At 53.9% G+C, this 17652-nt stretch overlaps 2 protein-coding genes across 3 annotated transcripts in view; one reads left to right on the forward strand and one right to left on the reverse strand.

The window, feature by feature from the left end:
- The first annotated feature begins 2493 nt into the window (after window positions 1-2493).
- LOC133771058 (small ribosomal subunit protein uS2-like) lies at window positions 2494-3324 on the forward strand. The gene has a single exon (XM_062206786.1). The coding sequence runs from the start codon at window positions 2494-2496 to the stop codon at window positions 3322-3324; it is 831 nt and encodes a 276-aa protein (XP_062062770.1).
- Window positions 3325-10322: 6998 nt separating this feature from the next.
- The window catches only part of BICD2 (BICD cargo adaptor 2), a 52694-nt gene continuing 45364 nt past the window's right edge, over window positions 10323-17652 (reverse strand). Inside the window, exons 5-8 of one of the 2 annotated variants that reach the window (XM_062208502.1) lie at window positions 15830-16873; window positions 15255-15406; window positions 13510-13720; window positions 10323-11895 (exon numbers count right to left, since the gene is read on the reverse strand). In XM_062208502.1, the coding sequence (XP_062064486.1) occupies window positions 11890-11895; window positions 13510-13720; window positions 15255-15406; window positions 15830-16873 (1413 nt within the window). In that variant the 3' untranslated portion in view covers window positions 10323-11889. Of the gene's footprint in view, window positions 13721-15254; window positions 15407-15829; window positions 16874-17652 lie in introns of both variants that reach the window. The other variant, XM_062208500.1, reaches the window with a different exon arrangement.

Consider the following 17652-nt stretch of genomic DNA (forward strand, 5'->3'; position numbering starts at 1 on the left):
TCCACCCAGGCACTGTGACACCACCTCCAAGTCCGGCGGATCCTCTGCTGGGAAATCCGCCCTCACTCGGCCGTGGTCATGCCGCCGGCTCCTCTCCAGAAGCCCCGAAGCAGCCGTGACCCCTGCACCCCAAGACAAGCCCAGTGCTCACTTTCCCCTCCAGGCCTTGGAGGATGGTCCCAGGAGGGGACCCAGATAAGCCTCAGAGGAGTGGCAAGGACAACAGGTGTCACGTTGTCCCTGTATTCACAGACCCTGAGCTCTGGCACTCGCTTCTGAATTAGCAAGAAGCTGGACGACCTCGTGTCGCAGGTTCATGCTTGGCAAAGCTGATGTCCCGGCATAGAGGTGAAGACAGAAATCCTGGGGCAGGAGTGGCAGGAGCCAGTGTTGTGGTCAGAATCAGGACGAGGGGGAAGTGGGATTCCCGGCCTTGACCCGAAGCACCTGCTTACAGCCCGAGAGGAAAACGCCGGTGACTGGGAAGTCCGTGGGGCACAGCGAGAGCAAGGCGCTGACTGATGTGGCCTCCCCTCTCAGCCACTGTGGCAGAGGCCAAGGCAGGGAACACTTGTCCTAGTCCATCCTCTGTGGCTAATGGCACACTGCTGCAGGCTGTGCAAGTGTTGAGGTTAGAGGTTAACTTTTGGCTCATGCTTCTGGCCCCAGGCCAAGGGGCCACGGTGGATAGTGGCGCTCTTGCTACTAGAGCCCTGAGGCAGTGCAGGGCCCAGCGAGTGGGCACACAGGGACCTAGCCAAAGCCAGCCCTTACGGCAGACCCACTCCCAGACAGCCCACTCACCATTCGTTGCATGAATGAATTCACCCATTCACAATGAGTTTTGAGGGGACAGACCATATTCAAACCATAGAGACACTAAACCAGGAGCCGGGGTCAGAGTGGCAGGGCCTGTGCTAGGAGGAGGGGGCGGGTCTCAGGCCTGGCTCTAGAGATACAGGCTATGTCCGAGTCAGCAAGCTTTGGGCTTTGGTTAACGGCTCTGGGAATTCAAAACTGAGGCTAAGTTTAAATGCTTATTCCTGAGCTTCATTTATTCCATTAGACGAACTGACCACGTGTTTACACGTCTATCAGCTGATGGACAAGTGGCTGCTTCCTCTTTTTTTGACTTTTATAAATAGGAATGCCGCAAACATCCATGTGCAATTCTGTCCGTGTGTTGTCATTTTTTTTTTTTAAGATTTATTTAAAGTCAGAGTTACACAGAAAGAGAAGCGGCAGAGAGAGAGAGAGAGAGAGGTCTTCCATCCGCTGGTTCACTCCCCAGGTGGCTGCAATGGCCAGAGCTGCGCCAATCTGAAGCCAGGAGCCAGGAGCTTCTTCCAGGTCTCCCATGTGGGTGCAGGAGCCCAAGGACTTGGGTCATCTTCTACTGCTTTCCCAGGCCATAGCAGAGAGCTGGATCGGAAATAGAGCAGCCGGCTCTCAAACCTGCGCCCACATGGGACGCCGGTCGTCAGGCCAGGGCCTTAACCCGCTGCACCACAGTGCGGCCCCATGTGTGGGGTCATTTCTGTCGTGTAGAATCTTAGCAGAACTTATGAATCGTATGGTGAGCTGCGTGTGGCCCCTTTAGAAACCGTGAAACTGCTGTCCAGAGGGGCTCCCAGTTTTCCATCACTGTGATTTGTGAGGTCCCAGTGGCTCACGGTAGTCAGTGACTGGAGCAGTAGGATGCAGTGCTGCGGTGTGGCTTTTTTGCATTTCCTGATGACTAACTGTGTTGAACACATTCTCAGGTGCTTCTTAGTCATCCATGTTTTCTTCGCTCGAATGTCTACTCGAGTCCTTCACCCACTTTTAAACTGGGTTGTTTGTAGGACTGACTATACAAATGGACCAGGGCTAGAGCATTTAGATCAAGTTCTGACCTGCAGCTGCCCGCCCAGGAAACCGGTCTCTGATCTGCAGTCCCCAGTCCAGAAGGGCAGGCTGCTACAGGCCAGCCTCTAAGAAGCCAGCTGCTATCTCTAGTTGTTGTCCAAGGAGCTAAACATTGACCTCTGTAGCTACTGACCCCAAGGGGCCAGGACTTGATTAATAACGGATAGCTTCGCTCATTTTTGTTCCCAATTCCAACTTAGCACCAGCCAGAGCCAAAAGTGCCCCTTGAGCAATCCCACAGGGTGCCCCACTCCGGTCAAGCCCTCAGCTTGCCCAGGTTGACAGCCTCCATCAGGGCGCAAGGGGCGTCACCTCCTGCCAGGAAGCTGTCCTGCCGCCCCGCCTGCCCAGGAGGTTCTGCCAAACGCAGGTGACACAGGCCGACTTGCTGGAACAGTGCCAAAGAAATGACTTTTGTGTCTCCCATTTGGTTGGTCTTTGTTTAGTTCAACACTCGTCTTCTTATTAAGTTATACATTTTGAATACAAGTCACTTATCAGAGAAACAACTTGCAAATATTTTTTCCCATTCAGTGGCTTGTATTCATCTTCTTTTTGCATCAAATTTTTTAAAATTTTAATGCAATGGCAGGAACCCACCTAGGTGGCACCAACCTTGACTTCCAGATGGAACAGTACATCTACAAAAGGAAAAGTGATGGCAGCTACATTATCAATCTGAAGAGGACCTGGGAGAAGCTTCTGTTGGCGGCTCGTGCCATTGTGGCCATTGAAAACCCTGCTGATGTCAGCGTGATGTCCTCCAGGAACACTGGCCAGAGAGCTGTGCAGAAGTTTGCTGCTGCCACTGGAGCTACTCCCATTGCTGGCCACTTCACACCTGGAACCTTCACTAACCAGATCCAGGCAGCCTTCCGGGAACCACGGCTTCTGGTGGTTACTGATCCTCGGGCTGACCACCAGCCTCTCACGGAGGCCTCTTACGTGAACCTGCCTACCATTGTTCTGTGTAACACAGACTCTCCTCTGTGCTACGTGGACATTGCCATCCCATGCAACAACAAGGGAGCCCACTCAGTGGGTCTGATGTGGTGGATGCTGGCCCGGGAGGTTCTGCGCATGCGTGGTACCATCTCCCGTGAGCACCCCTGGGAGGTCATGCCTGATCTCTACTTCTACAGAGATCCTGAAGAGACTGAAAAAGAAGAGCAGGCCGCCGCTGAAAAAGCTGTGACCAAGGAGGAGTTTCAGGGTGAATGGATGGCCCCAGGGCCCGAGTTCACCGCTACTCAGCCTGAGGTTGCCGACTGGCCCGAAGGCGTGCAGGTGCCCTCTGTGCCCATTCAGCAGTTCCCCACTGAGGACTGGAGTGCCCAGCCTGCCACGGAAGACTGGGCTGCGGCGCCCACTGCTCAGGCCACCGAGTGGGTGGGAACAACCACTGAGTGGTCTTAGGCTGCTTGTCATGGGCTCTGATGCAAACATGGAAATGAGGTTGACGGAAAATAAACACCAGTTTCTACGGACAAAAAAAAAAATTTAATGCAATGTATCAGTTTTCCCTTAGATCAAACCCTTTTGGTATCATCTCTCAAAAAGTGTTGGCCTAACCCACAGTCATGAAGATTTGCTTTTTTTTTTTTTAAAGATTTACTTATTTAATTTGAAAGTCGGAGATACAGAGAGGGAGGGAGTGAGGAGAAGGTGAGAGAGAGAGAGAGAGAGAATGTGAATATCTTCCATCTACTGGTTCACTCCCAGAAGCCAGGAGCTTCATCTGGGTCTCCTACATGGGTGCAGGGGCCCAAACATTTGGGCCATCTTCCGCTGCTTTTCCCAGGCACGTTCGCAGGGAACTTGATTGGAAGTGGAGCAGCTGGGACTCAAACTCGTGCCCATATGAGATGCTGGTGTCAAGGTGGTGGCTTACCCACTATGCCCCTTTATTCCATTTTGAATGAATTTTTGTGTGTGGTGTTAGGTAAGGGCCCAGCTTGTTTCACACGTGGCTACTGTATCTCAGTAATATTGGTTGAACAGACTGTGGTTTTGCCATTAAATGGCCATGGTTGAAAAACATCTATTACGTAGGGGGAGCTATTTTAAAGACAGGCTTATTCTACCTATCTTTATGCCAGTATTACCATTTTGAGTACTACAGATTTCTATTAAGGTTTGAAATGTCCTGAAGTATTTTATTTCTGATGCTATTGTAAATGGAATTTTCTCAAGGTCATTTTCAGGTTTTTATGGCTAGTGTATAAAAAGACAACCGGGTTGTGTATTGGTCTCATAACCTGCTATTTTGCTGAACTTGTTTACTATTTTTGTACATGTGGATTCTCTGAGGCTTTCATTTTTATAAAATATCATGCTATGGATGAATATAGTTTTACTTCAGTTTTCAATTTCAGTGTCTTTCATCTCATTTTTTTTTTTTTAACCTGTCTTGGTCATAACTTCCAGAACAATGTTGAATAGAAGTAGTGGGAGCGGACATCCTTGTCTTGTTCCCAATCTTAAGTGGGAAGTTTTCATTAAGCATGATGTCAGCTGTGGCTTTTCATTGATGTGCTTTATCAGATGCAGAAAATTCTCTGTAATTCTAGTTGTTGAGTGTTCTATCATGAAAGGGTACTGGGCCGCACCGAGTGCTTTCAGCATCTAATGAAGATGATCATTGTTTCTCTTCTCTCATCCTGTTCATCTGAGGCGTGGCGTTAACTTAGCTTTATCAACTGAACCGGTCTTGCAGTCCTGTGAGAATCCCCAAGTCCCCTTTGATCATGGTGTAAAATATTTAAGATGCTCCTAGATTTGGTGTGGGCCTTTGTTCATTTTCTGCTATTAAGAGAAGAGTATCTGAGACTGGGTACATTGTAATAGAGATTTCTTACCGTGTGGGGGGCTGAGGGACCTGCACCTGACCTTTCTTGGGCTTTCTTGTTTTGCCACACTGCGGTGGAAGGCAGGAGGGCAAGACTGCGTGAAAGGAGCTGGAGAGAGGGAAAGGGGGCTGGACTCGTCCTTTATCAGGACCCCTCGCCCGCAGGAACGTTAATCCATTTATGAAGGCAGAGCCTTGTGCCATCATCTCTCAACACGGTGGCACTGGGGATTAAATTTCCAGCACATCCACTCTGGAGGACACACTCAAACTAGGGCTGTGTGCCTGTCTCTTCTGAGGCCTGTCGCTTTGTATTCACCAAGGATCCTGTCTGCAGTTTGCTTGTCCCTCGGCCCTGGTGTGCGCGTTAACACTGGCCTCCTAGGATGAGCTGTGACGCGGCCCTCCTCCTCCTTTTTGGGAGAGTGGGAGAAGTGGTGTTAGTTCTCCTACGGTTCGGTGGAATTCGCCAGTGAAGCCATCTGCTCTTCAGTGTTTCTTTGTTGGAAGATTTTTTTTTTTTAACAGACTTTTTTGAAGAGCAGTTTTCAGTTCACAGCAAAATTGACTGGAAAGTACAGAGAGTTCCCAAACACCCCCTGGCTCCCACACAGGCACAACTTCCTACCAGCATCTCGGCACAGTGATATTTTCTGAGCGACTGGGTGGTTCACAGGAGGTTCATTTTTGGTGCTGTACGTATATTCTACGGGGCTGGACAAATGTGTAGCCTGCATCTACCACCATGCTATCACAGAGCAGTTTCACTGCCCTAAAGATCCTGTCTCCACCTCTTCACCATGTCCCCCCACTACACAGTAGCAACCACTCCTCTGCTGACTGCCTCCAGTTTTCTCTCCCCAGAAGACAAGACAGGATTGTACTGGGGGTAGCCTTTTCAGATAGCTTGACTCAGTACTATGCATGCATGTAAGGTTCCTGTCTTTTCATGGCTTCATAATTCATTTCTTTTTAGTGCCAAATAATATATGTTTTTTTAAAGATGTATTCATTTCAAAGTCAGAGTTACAAAAGGGAGAGGCACAGACACAGAGAGAATTTCCATCTTCTAGTTCACTCCCCAAATGGCTGCAATGGCTGGGGCTGGGTCAAGTCAAAGCCAGGAGCCTGGAACTCCATCTGGGTCTCCACACAGGTGCAGGAGCCCAAGGACTTGGGCCATCTTCTGCTGTGTTTCCAGGCACACTAGCAGGGTGCTGGATTAGAAGTGGAACAGCCAGGACTTGAACTGGAACCCACATGGGATGCCGGCCTCACAAGCAGTGGCTTAACTTGGCAGCGTCACAGCAGCAGCCTCGATGCTAAACAAACACAGCGTTGTCTGAAAGTAGTTTCTCCACTCACCTGCTGCCTCTCTGTTTTCTGTTGCTATAGCTGAATACTACAGCCTGCAAATTTTTTTTAAATTTTCGTTTTATTTACTTGACAGAGCTAGACAGTGAGAGAGAGAGAGACAGAGAGACAGGTCTTCCTTCTGTTGGTTCACCCCCCAAAATGGCTGCTACGGCCGGTGCTGCGCCGATCCAAAGCCAGGAACCAGGTGCTTCTCCTGGTCTCCCATGCGGGTGCAGGGCTCAAGCACTTGGGCCATCCTCCACTGCACTCCTGGGCCACAGCAGAGACCTGGCCTGGAAGAGGGGCAACCGGGACAGAATCCGGCACCCCGACCAGGACTAGAACCTGGTGTGCCAGCACCGCAGGCAGAGGATTGGCCTAGTGAGCCGCGCCGCCAGTGCTATCTGTGTCTTTGGTGAGATGTCTCTTCGGGGCCTTTGCCTATCTTTGGTCAGCTTTCGTGTTCTTGAGTGCTGAGAGATCTCTATTTGGACGGCACTCTTTGGAGCACATGTGCTTTTACTAGTTCTTTCCCACTGCTGTTTTCCAGCCTAGTTCATTCCTGTTTCTGAAGGTGGGAGGGTGGGACACTGACTTGGCGCTCTCACCTTCTGGTGTAGTATCTTCCTTGACTCAGCAGTTTCTAGAAAGTGTGTTATTTCCTTTTCACACATTTGTGAATTTCCCCAATTACATTATGTTTTTCAAAAAGGATTTATTTGGAAGGCAGAGTTACATAGAGTAAGAGAGACAAACAGGTCTTCCATCCACTTGTTTGGTCCCCAAATGGCAGCAAACGGCTGGGGCCGGGGCCAGGCTGAAGGCAGGAGCCTGGAACTCCACCTGAGTCTTCCAGGTGGGTGCAGGGGCCCAAGCACCTGGGCCATCTTCAGCTTCTTTCCCATCGGCAGGCAGCTGGGTTAAGCAGTGCAGCTGGGACTCTAACTGGCACACACATGGATGCCAGCATCATAGGTGGCGGCTTAACCTACTGCACCACAATGCTGGCCCCTCATTACTTCTGACTTTACTCTGCTGTAAACAGAATATGCATGATTGCAATTTTCCTAAATTTAGTGAGACTTGTTCTGCTCTGAAGAATGTGACCTAAGAATTTGTATTCTGCTGTTGCGGGGTACCATGTTCCATAGATGTCTACAAGGTCTGGCTGGCTCATCTTCCAGGCCAGGTTTCCTTTCTTTTCTGTTGGTCTACTTTATTGTTCTATCCTTTTTATAGGAAAGTGGGGTACTGAGGGGTGGGTGTCCTGGCACAGCAGGTTAAGCTGTCACGTGGGACACCTGCATCCCCTATTGGATTGCCAATTTGAGTCCTGGCACCTCACTTCTGATTTGGTTTCCAGTTCATCTTGGGATGCAGTACATGATGGCTCAAGTGCTTGGGCCCCTGCCACCCATGAGGGAGACCCAGATGGAAATCCCGATTCCTGGATTCAGCCTGTCCCAGCCCTGGCTGTTGCAGGCATTTGGGGGGTGAACCAGCACACGGATGATCTCTGCCTTTCAAGTAGATGAAAAAACCAATAAACATTAAAAAAAAAAAAAAGTCATTAAAAAAAAAGGGTCAAGGCTGGCACTGCGGCTCACTTGGCTAATCCTCTGCCTGTGGCGCCGGCACCCCGAGTTCTAGTCCCGGTTGGGGTGCCAGATTCTGTCCCGGCTGCTCCTCTTCCAGGCCAGCTCTCTGCTGTGGCCCAGGAGGGCAGTGGAGGATGGCCCAAGTGCTTGGGCCCTGCACCCGCATGGGAGACCAGAAGGAGGCACCTGGCTCCTGTCTTCGGATTGGCGCAGTGCGCCGGCCATAGCGGCCATTTGGGGGGTGAGCCAACGGTAGGAAAACCTTTCTCTCTGTCTCTAACTCTGTCATATGAAATATTTAATAAAAAAGTGGGGTATTGAAATTTCCAAGTATTATTGAACTGTATTTCTCCCTTTAGTTGTAGTAACTTTTCTTCATATTCTGGTGGTAAACACACATATTCCTATATAATATATATTCCTATATAATGTATACAGATCGCTAGCGTTCTCTTCCCGGGAGGCCATCACAGGCCACTGCATGGACACAGGGGCCCTTATCTGCGGGGGAGACACAGGCATTGCCTCTTCCCACTTCCCAGGCGCAGCTCCATGTGGTGAGACCATTTTACCAGAGACGAGGCTCGAGAAGGCAGGCTCTTGGCTGAACCAGGTCATTGACAAGAGCTAGGAAATCCCAATAAATAGTAACAGCTGTTTCTGGCTCCACCCTGTAGACGGGGCTGAAAGGTGAGCGTGCACGAGGCCAAGTCTGTCCTCCTGGGAGCCCTGCTGGCCAGAGGGCTGGCATACAGACATCCTGCTCACTCGGGAAGCCTCAGGGCTGCAACATGGCTGTGTCTACTGTGTGCAAATCTCGCCTGTACGTGATGATGTCTACTTTCCTGAATGCAAATAACACTTGGATAAAAAGCCGAGGTGAAGTATGCTTCCGGAAGCTCTGTGGCCTGGCTTCTGAGGCTGGGAGGTGACAAAGACACAGAGTCATATTAGCAACAATCATGCACTGAGCACCTGCTGCGTGCTGGGTACCAAGGATTTGATGGAGCTTTACAATCACCTGAGAGGAGTTACTATCACCAACTTGCCAACAAGGAAACAGGCTCTGAGACCAGCTAAGTCGACCAGGATCAGCGGCTACTGGACGGTGGTAACAACCAATGGTCCAGCCATAGTAACCTGCCAGGGCATTGGGGTGAAACCGCTGCAGGAAGACGGGGGTGGGGGTGGGGTGGCAGAATGGAGACACCTTCCCTCCCAGCCCAAACGGCCTCTCAGTGCAGCCCATCTCCATCTCACAGACTCCCGTGCCCAACCACTGGGAAGACTGTCACTCTACCCCTAAGGTGAAGGACCCAGAACACAGCAGGGGCGGGGACAGGATGGATCACACACAGAAGTGAGCCAGACCACAGAGGGCTGTGACACAGGGGGCAGCCCCACAGGCTCTGCTGCTCATGCCTGCCTCCCTCTTTGGGGCCTCCCCGCATTTTGGGGTCTCCCTCCCTCTCTGGGGTCTCCCTCCAGATCAGTCCAGGGCTGGCTTCTCCACCTTTACCTAACTGGGCCGAGCCTTCTATTCTGCCAGAAAGAACAGTACAACAGAAAACAAGTCATGGCGGCCGCTACCAAGGGGGGCAGGTCTGGCAGCAGGAGGGGCCTCCATGGGGACACAGAAGCTGGGGGAAGGAGGTCCTTCAGAGGGGCACTGGCCCTTTCTGCCCCCTTTGCCTGTACTGCCAGCAATCAAATGTGCCCGTGTGTCTCTGTACTTAATCCTACAGAAAAACAGAGTTTTGTGTGGCAAACAGGTAACCCTTGTTGCCTAAACCTACTCATTCCTGGGCTCGGAGAGCAAGAGTTCAGGTAGCGAAGGCTGACCCCGGGCCTCAATCTACAAAATGCAACATGCTCTGACTACCTCACAGCCCAGCATTCACACCTGATGCCACATGGGCCCCCAGGGTGCACCGCCGCCACGCTTCTCCCCTCCCCCCAAGAGGGACCCAGGCTGCTCCCAGCCTCCCCCGCACCAGGGTGCCCTGGCTTCGGAGCTCCTAGAGGCACTGGACTCACTACGCAGCTCGAGTGGTCACCTGCACAGGGGCCGAGCAGTCACAGAACACGCCGTGAGCTTTTATCTTTTTATTATTCTTTATTTATTGGTCCTGCCAATGTGACTCTTTACCCAGGCCCTTTTCCTATGTGCACTGGCTTGTCAACAACTCACGCCACCTGTTGGTGTCTTCATAGACTTGAAGGATTTCTCCTTTCCTTTCCCTTAGTTTTCCATTCTCAGACTCATTTTCTCAGAAATGGAAGGCAATTGCTTGTTATCTGTTTAGGTCTGTGTAAAGGTTCCCTGGCAGGAGAACATGCATATGACTTTAAAATAAAGACAACATCTGACACTAAAGTAATGCACAGAAAAAATACAGTACTCAGACATCATTGCAAATAAATACCCCATACAGATGGTACAGATGAAACACCCCATAGGGAAGTTATCGGAGATAACCTCATCTGTAACAGTATTTCTTATGAATCAACACTGTAACAGAAGGTAAAAAACAGGAGTCCCAACAACTAGGAATAAGGATGCTATTCCAGGAAACAGAATCCTGTTATTCGTGTCATTTGCATGATTATAATTTATCTTTTTTTTTTTTTTTTTGAGGGAGCAGTTTTCTTCCTCCCTGAGTACCAATCCGCCCACACCCAACAATCTCCCCAGCAAACAACAGGAGCTGCCCTGGTCTGCTGCAGAGCTTCAGCGATTCTGTTTCCTGAAATTAACAGTGATTAGTTACACCAAGCAAGAGAAGATACAACGTCTCCTTTTCACATTTGCAAAGCACACCGCGGCTACCTGTCCCCCCAGTGCCCATGGGTGCGGCCCTATGCCCTCAGCGCTTCACAAATGTTGGTGGTCAGCAGCTTGCTCAGCTTGTCCCAGGAAGTCCGTGTGGTTCCCAAATCACACTCAAGATCTTGTGTTTGCTTTCATCTTCTAAGCCCCTGAATTTGTAAGTAAAGAATCACTGACTAACAGAATTTTGCACAATTACTGTTTCTTTCCCTCCATGAAGATGCCCAGGTCCAGGGGGAGGTGAGCACCTGCTCCCACCTGTTGGTCCACACTGGCCTTCAGCGCTCCCAACTAGCTCTTCCCTGCTCCTCACAGCTACCTGCGCTGGGACACCTCCCTTCACTGATGAAGGCACTACTGGCAATGAGTACTAACAAAAAGGTGTTGAAATAGAACACCCTAAAAATCGACGACTGTAGAATTTTCTAAGTGTACCACAATTTGGCACAACAACCAGAATAACAAAACAATTCCAATTTGGAATTTCACTGGTACAGTTGTATAAAATTCTGTTAATCAGTCATGCTTTACAATGTCCTAAAACCCAGAAAGCTCTGGAATCTGTAGGTAATACTACTCATTCAATAATTTATCTTTTTTCAAGTGCCTATTGTTTTAACCAGAGCAAAGGTCAAGTTTTCTTCTTGTTACATTGAACTATTCCTAAGAATAATAATAATACAATATGAAAAACCCCAGAATCGGAATACCCTGGATTTCTTAATGAAGATGGCATTTAAAATCTGCAATTTCAAACATGAACCATAATGCCGTATCTACCAGGCTACTGGACCACAGCAGGGAACTCTCGGCAGCGTCCCTTGCTGGGTCAAGGCCTCCCTCCAGTCTAGAGCCGCGTGTGACGCAGCACACGGCTGTCTCGCACCGACGTCAGATCCGCACGTCGGAGTGAGACACAGCTACAGCTACAGGACACGAGCACAGACCACAGCATCTGAGACCGTCTCCACGCGAGGAATTAGGAAGCAAATATAATATCAAAATATCAAAAGTGCACAGGTTGATCGGATAAAAAAGGAAACTTTGTGATAAGGAGATCCCGTGGTGGGTGTTCCGGCGGGCCCAAGCGAGCCCGGCGTGGCCCTGGAAGCGGTTTCTTCGGCCATAGAGAGGCCTGTCCAAGCAGCAGCTCGCGGCACTCAACATTAAAGCTTTTTTCCTCCCATTACAAACTTGGGGAATGCTATTTTGAAAAGAACTGCAGTGGCATATCCAAAAACGTTTTATAACTGGACTTTTAGGTTGCCCTTCCTTCCTCCGTGTGGGCACGGGAGGGGAGGGGGCTGCGCTGTGACAGGGCCGGCGGCCGAGTCCGCCCAGCAGCTACTCTACAGCTGAAAACGGGAGAAAACAAGACAGCGTTAGAAACGGTCATCGCCCCTCCCGCTGGTCTGACAACTACAGCTCTCACCGTGCTGGGGGCGGGCGAGCACGTTAGTGGGCAGAGTGGCCTGCGTGCGGGTTAGGGGCCAGTGGCTCTGAGAGCCCCTTAAAAGTTCAGAGAGAAGCTGCGAACGGGCTCAGCAGGAGAGGGCACAGCAGAAGAGGGGTGGGCATGCGGGCAGCATCCCAGGACAGACGTGCAAGGGACACGTGTGGCCTGTGTTGCATGCCAAGGAAGTGTCTGGAGTCTGGAGGGCCTGACACACACTTGGTACCCACGGGAAGAGTGGGCAGGGCAACATGGCCTCGCATCAAGTAACACAAATCCTGTCCACGCAGACGGGTGAGAGTGGCTGGTAGCCTGTGGTCCGGCCGGCCCCAGCGGGACCGAGAGGGAAACAGGGAGAAGAGCTCTGCTTCAACTTGGGGGGGGCCCAGCCGACTTCCCTTGTTCTCGTGTGGCCACCCCTACATGGCACTCAACGCAGAACCACGTGCCTCCTACCTGTGAGTCCCACACCCTGGCCTGGGCCCATGCAGAGCTCCCCCAGCACTGCTGGGCTCTGCTGCCACCACGCGTGCCTCTCCGGTCAGGTGAGCCTGCAGGCAGCTCAGACTTCCGGCTGGGTTTCAAAGCCCTGCGCCTTCAGGTCTGAAGCCCCCGGGGAGGAAGGTCCAAGGGCAGGCAGGCAGCCATAGTTCCCCAAAACAACAGGATGGACTTTGCAGGAAGGATGGTCCGGCCAGGCACTTGGAAAGTTCCTCACTAAGAAAGGAAGCCCTGGGCCTCAGGCGCTGCCGATTTGTCACCTGATAGACTGGTGGATGAGCGTGCAGATCTCAAATGAGGAGCCGAGGCTGCGGAGCTCTGCCCTCCTGCTCTCGCTGGCTGTGTCTGCGCTGTGGGGCCGTCTGCAGAGGGCAGCTCAGGCCTGTTCTCTGGGTTTTGGGGAAAGCCATCCTGTGCCTTTACACTGACTGATGTGCAGTGAGATGCTGCACAATCTACACCGTTCTTTCCGTAAAGCCATGCCCGGTACGGACTATGGTCTGGGGCCCTTCAGCAGGCCAGACCCTCCTACAACTGCTTTCTGACATGAGACATGCGAGGAGCATGCAGGTTTCCATTCAGACCCTGCCCCTCCACGGGAGCCCAGGGGTGGGGCCAGGACCCCTTCCCTCGGGCTCTCCCAGCACCCAGGGCCCCGGAAGACACTTCTGCGTGTCTGTCTTCCCCAAGGGCATGTGCTCCTTTACCCCACCTCTGCCCCTAGGGAGCTCCTGAGGGCTGTAAGAAACGAGAGGCGACATGAAGCTCACGAGAGTCCCGGCGCCCCACGCCGCTCAGCCCAAGTCCTGGCCCCTGTGCGTTAGTCACGTTAGGATCAGCCGCGCCCCGCCGCCCCGCCGTGCTGGGTTAGGTGAGTGAAGCAGGACCGAGTTAGCTGCAGTGTGGAGCCTGCGGCCTAATCACAGTAAATGCTCTGCTTCTCGCTGCAGAACACCTGGCTGGCGAGCGCAGCGCCCTCGGCCCTGTCGCTGGCGCAGGCGCAGGCGTGACTTACACTCGGGGCGGCCGGCTTGGCCTTGGGGGCGGCCTTGGCGCGGCCCCGCCGGGCCTGCTCGTGGTCCAGCTCGAGCAGCTCCAGCCGCTGGGTGAGCGCCAGCTTCTGCTGGATGGCCATGCGCAGCAGCGAGTTGAGCGTCTTCTTCTCATCCTCGGCGGCCGCCAGCTGCCGCTGCATCTCATCCAGCTGTGTGATGTACTCGTCACACCTGCGGGGAGCAGAGCGCGGTGAGGCAGGGAGGGCAGCCGGGACGGCTCGCGGCCCCAGCGCTGGGGAGCCTCGCTGTGGCTTCACTCAGCAAGGCACTGCTCAGACAGAGCCTCTGACCGGCCCCGCGCAGCCCTGTGAAGTAAGCTGACTTGTTTGCTGGGGGTTGCTGAGCTCACTGGGTAGGAAGTGGTTCCTAGAGGCTGTGCCCCCCAGGGACGCAGCTTTGTCTGGGGGAGTGGCCCCTACTTCAGGGTCTGCGTGCTGAGACACCACGGGCTTCCAGGTGTGGGCATAAACTCAAAGCAGGCCTGGGCTTGTGCCTGCTGCAGGCACGTTGCCAGTGCTCAATCTGTGCTGATGACAACCGGAGCAAAGCAAAGGTGTGTGTGGATGCCACAGGCAGTCTGTCCCGGTGTCTGGGCCTCTGCCTACCTGTGACTCATCTGCTCCACCCCAGTGAGAGCGGGGAAGAGTGAGACACCCACTTCACACTGTCCCTGGGCTTCTGCCCACCTGTCCACCAACCCACTGAGGGGCTGGCCAGGGTCTGGCAGAGACACTGAGACACGGGGGACCCACCAGACAGGGGCCAATCAGCATCCCCTTGGGGACACAGCCTCCAGGGTCTGAATCTTGGCTCCATCTGAAAAGTCAGGACTTTAAATACAACAAGTTTACAAAGCTATGGTTTATCTTCTAGATGCGGGGGACCTGGGGAATCCTCAAGCACTTTGCTATCCCCAGGAAAAGCAACGCTCCTAGAAAAACCCTGGCACTCCTTTCTTCTGCCTGTCCTGGCAGTCCCCATAACGGCCAGCAGGTGGCGCCACCCACCTTAGAGAGTGAAAGGCAGGGCCTTGCTTCTCAGTGTTGGGTTTGACCTTCCTCAGCCTGTGGCGGGTGTGCACATGCAGGGCAGCCCCTGGCTCACCCAAGAGACCCTCACTAAGAGTCCCTTCAGGGAAGAGGAGCTGAACGCCAAGGGCCATGGGGATGCAGAAGCATGGAGCTGTGCAAAGGTGGGACCCCACTCCAGCTAGGAGGGCAACTGCTGAACCTGCAGCCCTAGCCAGGTGAGTTCAGGGCTGCTCTGGCACCTGAAGTCAGCCTGGCAACTGTTGGCTGTTAGGACCCCAGGAAGGCCAAGCACTTCCCCACCCTCTCTGGGGCCTGCTCCCCTTGGTCTCCTTGCAAAACAGGACCAACTGGGCTTGCTAGGGCTTGTTAACACTAAAATGAAAATAGCCCCACAGAACCAGGTTCCTGGGGCCAGGTGGGCAGCAGCAGGAACGGAGGAAGAACCCCACACCCTCTGCTGCTACTGGCCACACACGGCGCCTACCGAGGACACTCCGCACTCGGGCACCTTCTCACCCTCCCTCATCACCAACTCCAGCTCCACTGTGTATGCCAGGGGTGGGCTGGGGCCACACTTCTCAAACACGTGTCACTCGCAGTGGTGCTGGACACAGGCACTGACCCGCAGGCCTCAGAGAAGGTGGGGGTGGGGGGGCTTCAGACAGCACGGTTACCTGGTGGCGAACATGGCTCGCAGGGAGGAGAAGGTGGCCGCGTCCTCCTTGAGGGCCTTGAGCTCGTTGCGCAGCTTCATCATGGTCTCGGTTACCATGGCCTTCTCGTTCTCATACTTGCTCTTCAGATTGGCGAGGGCTACCTCAGCTGTCTGGGGGACACACAGGTGCAGGGCAGGTGGGTAAAGGGTATGACACTGGCCGACACATGCTCTGGGCTCAGGTAGGGGCCCTGGGTATGAGATGGTGCCAGCACCACACTCTCTGGGAGACGCTGTCTCTCCAATGCAGCCCTAGGAACAAACTCCAACAGCTGTGCTGTGCAGTCAGCAGGCCTCAGTGTTCCAGAGTACTCCTCAACCCGCCCTGGGACCCCCCCCAGAAAGCCCCACCTCCCTCGTTCTCCAATCCAGCACCCGGAACTGATCGCTACCAAGTGGTCACAGGTGAGCACAGTTCTTACTGGCCAAGATGCCCTTGTCAGAGTGGCCCTAAAGTCCACCTGCCCCTAGGCTCTGCCCTCGCATCACCCGAGGCCTGGGGACCCCCAGCGCAGGATGGTGCCCAGGCCTCACCTGCTTGTTGGCCTTGAGCACGGTGCGCAGTGTGGTGATCTGCTCGCGCTTGGTGCTGAGCAGCGACTTCAGCTTGAGGATCTCCTCCATGAGCGCCTCCTTGTCCTTGTCCACCGCAGGGCCCAGCTCCTGTGAGGCGATGCGCTGACGGGACAGCTCCGTCGTGCGGTCTACAGCTGCCTGCAGGTGCTTGATCTGGTCGCGGATGATGGCGATCAGGTTGTAGATGTTCATGGGCTCCCGGCGCGGGTCGCTCAGGGGTGAGGGCAGCGAAGAGCTGGGGGAGGGGCTGCTGTCCCCAGTCCCACCATCAGCTCGGCAGGCCTCTGTGGCCAGCAGCCCCTTGGACAGGAGGATGGGTGAGCGGCGACCACGGCCCTCAGGGCTGGTGCGGCCCCCAGGGCTGGTGCGGCCGGCCCCGGCCTGGCCCTCACGATAGTAGTCCAGGGCGACGCGGGTGGGCGTCTCATTGTTGCACATGCACACGTGGTGATAGAGGCTGGCCAGCTCCTCGCTGAAGGTCACCAACTCATCCTGGGCCACGCTCAGGCTGCCCTGAGTCTCCCCGGCCACGTCGCTCACTTTCTTCAGCTCCTTCTCCAGCCGGACCAGCAGCTCACGGTCCTGGCGGCTGGCCTTCTCCAGCAGGGCGACCTTCTCGGTGAGTGCCTGGCCCTCGGCCTCATAGCGGCCCTTCTCCTCGGCGTGCTGGGCCTCGCGGGCTTCATGAGTGTCACGCAGCGCCCTGAGCTGTTCTCGGAGCTCGCCGGCCTCAGCCACAGCCACGTGGTACTTGCAGGCCAAGACCTCAGGGCCATCAATGTCCACCTCATAGTAGTCGCCGTCTTCGTGGCTGTCGCGGTCCTTCTCGTTGTCCAGGGCTGTCTGGCGTTCCTTGCCAGCCTGCAGGCGCCGCAGGGCGCTCAGGTTCTCTGTGAGATGGCTCACCTTCTCCCGCTGCTCTGAGAGGGCCCCCCGCGCCTGCTCCAGTTGCTTCTGTGTGTCCTGCAGCGTCACCAGCAGGCCCCCCTTCTCTCTCTCCATCTGCAACGGCACAGGCAGCAGGGAGCTTGTCAGCAGGAATGGAAGCCTTGGGCAGCTCAGCAACATTCTATCTGCCAAGGCAAGCCTTGGGGCAGATGGAATTCACGCTGCTTCCCCAGGGCACTGCCCATCACCAGCAACAGGGGCCACCTGCAAGGGCTGCCTACATCCCCACTATGGAGGGCCGGGTCGGTGGGCGGGGTGGCAGGGACCCGCTTTTTAAAAAAGATTTATTTATTTATTGAAAGGCATATACACAGAGAGGGAGAGAGACACACAGAGAGATCTTCCATCTGCTGGTTTACATCCCAAATGGCTGTAATAGCCAGGGCTGGGCTATGCTGAAGCCAGGGGACAGAAGCTTCTTCTAGGTCTCCCACATGGGTGGCAGGGGCCCAAGTAAGTACACCTTCCACTGGTTTCCCAGACCATCAGTAGGGAGCTGGATCAGAAGTGAAGCAGCTGTGACATGAACCAGTGCTCATATGGGACGCTGGCATTGCAGGTGAAGGCTTTACCCACTACACCATGCGGACCCCCTACCCTGCTCTTGGCTCTTTAGAACGGGGGTTCCATTGCCTCCTTTGCTGTACCTCAAAGGGCATGCCATCATTTGCTGGATCAACAGAGATCCGTCTCCCAGGAGACAAAGCCATCCCCAAACCTGCCAGTTATTCTGACTCCTGGTCAGGGTGTGGGAGTCACACGTGGGGCTAGCGTCCCATCACTTCACCCTGTCACGATGTGGGTGACCTGGGAGCAATGTGGACACCACTGCA

This window comes from Lepus europaeus, chromosome 12 (genome assembly GCF_033115175.1).
Source record: "Lepus europaeus isolate LE1 chromosome 12, mLepTim1.pri, whole genome shotgun sequence".
Classification (NCBI taxonomy): Eukaryota; Metazoa; Chordata; class Mammalia; order Lagomorpha; family Leporidae; genus Lepus; species Lepus europaeus.

Excerpts from the sequence above, each read along its gene's own strand:
- LOC133771058 (XM_062206786.1), top strand. The coding sequence starts at position 2,494 with ATGGCAGGAACCCACCTAGGTGGCACCAACCTTGACTTCCAGATGGAA.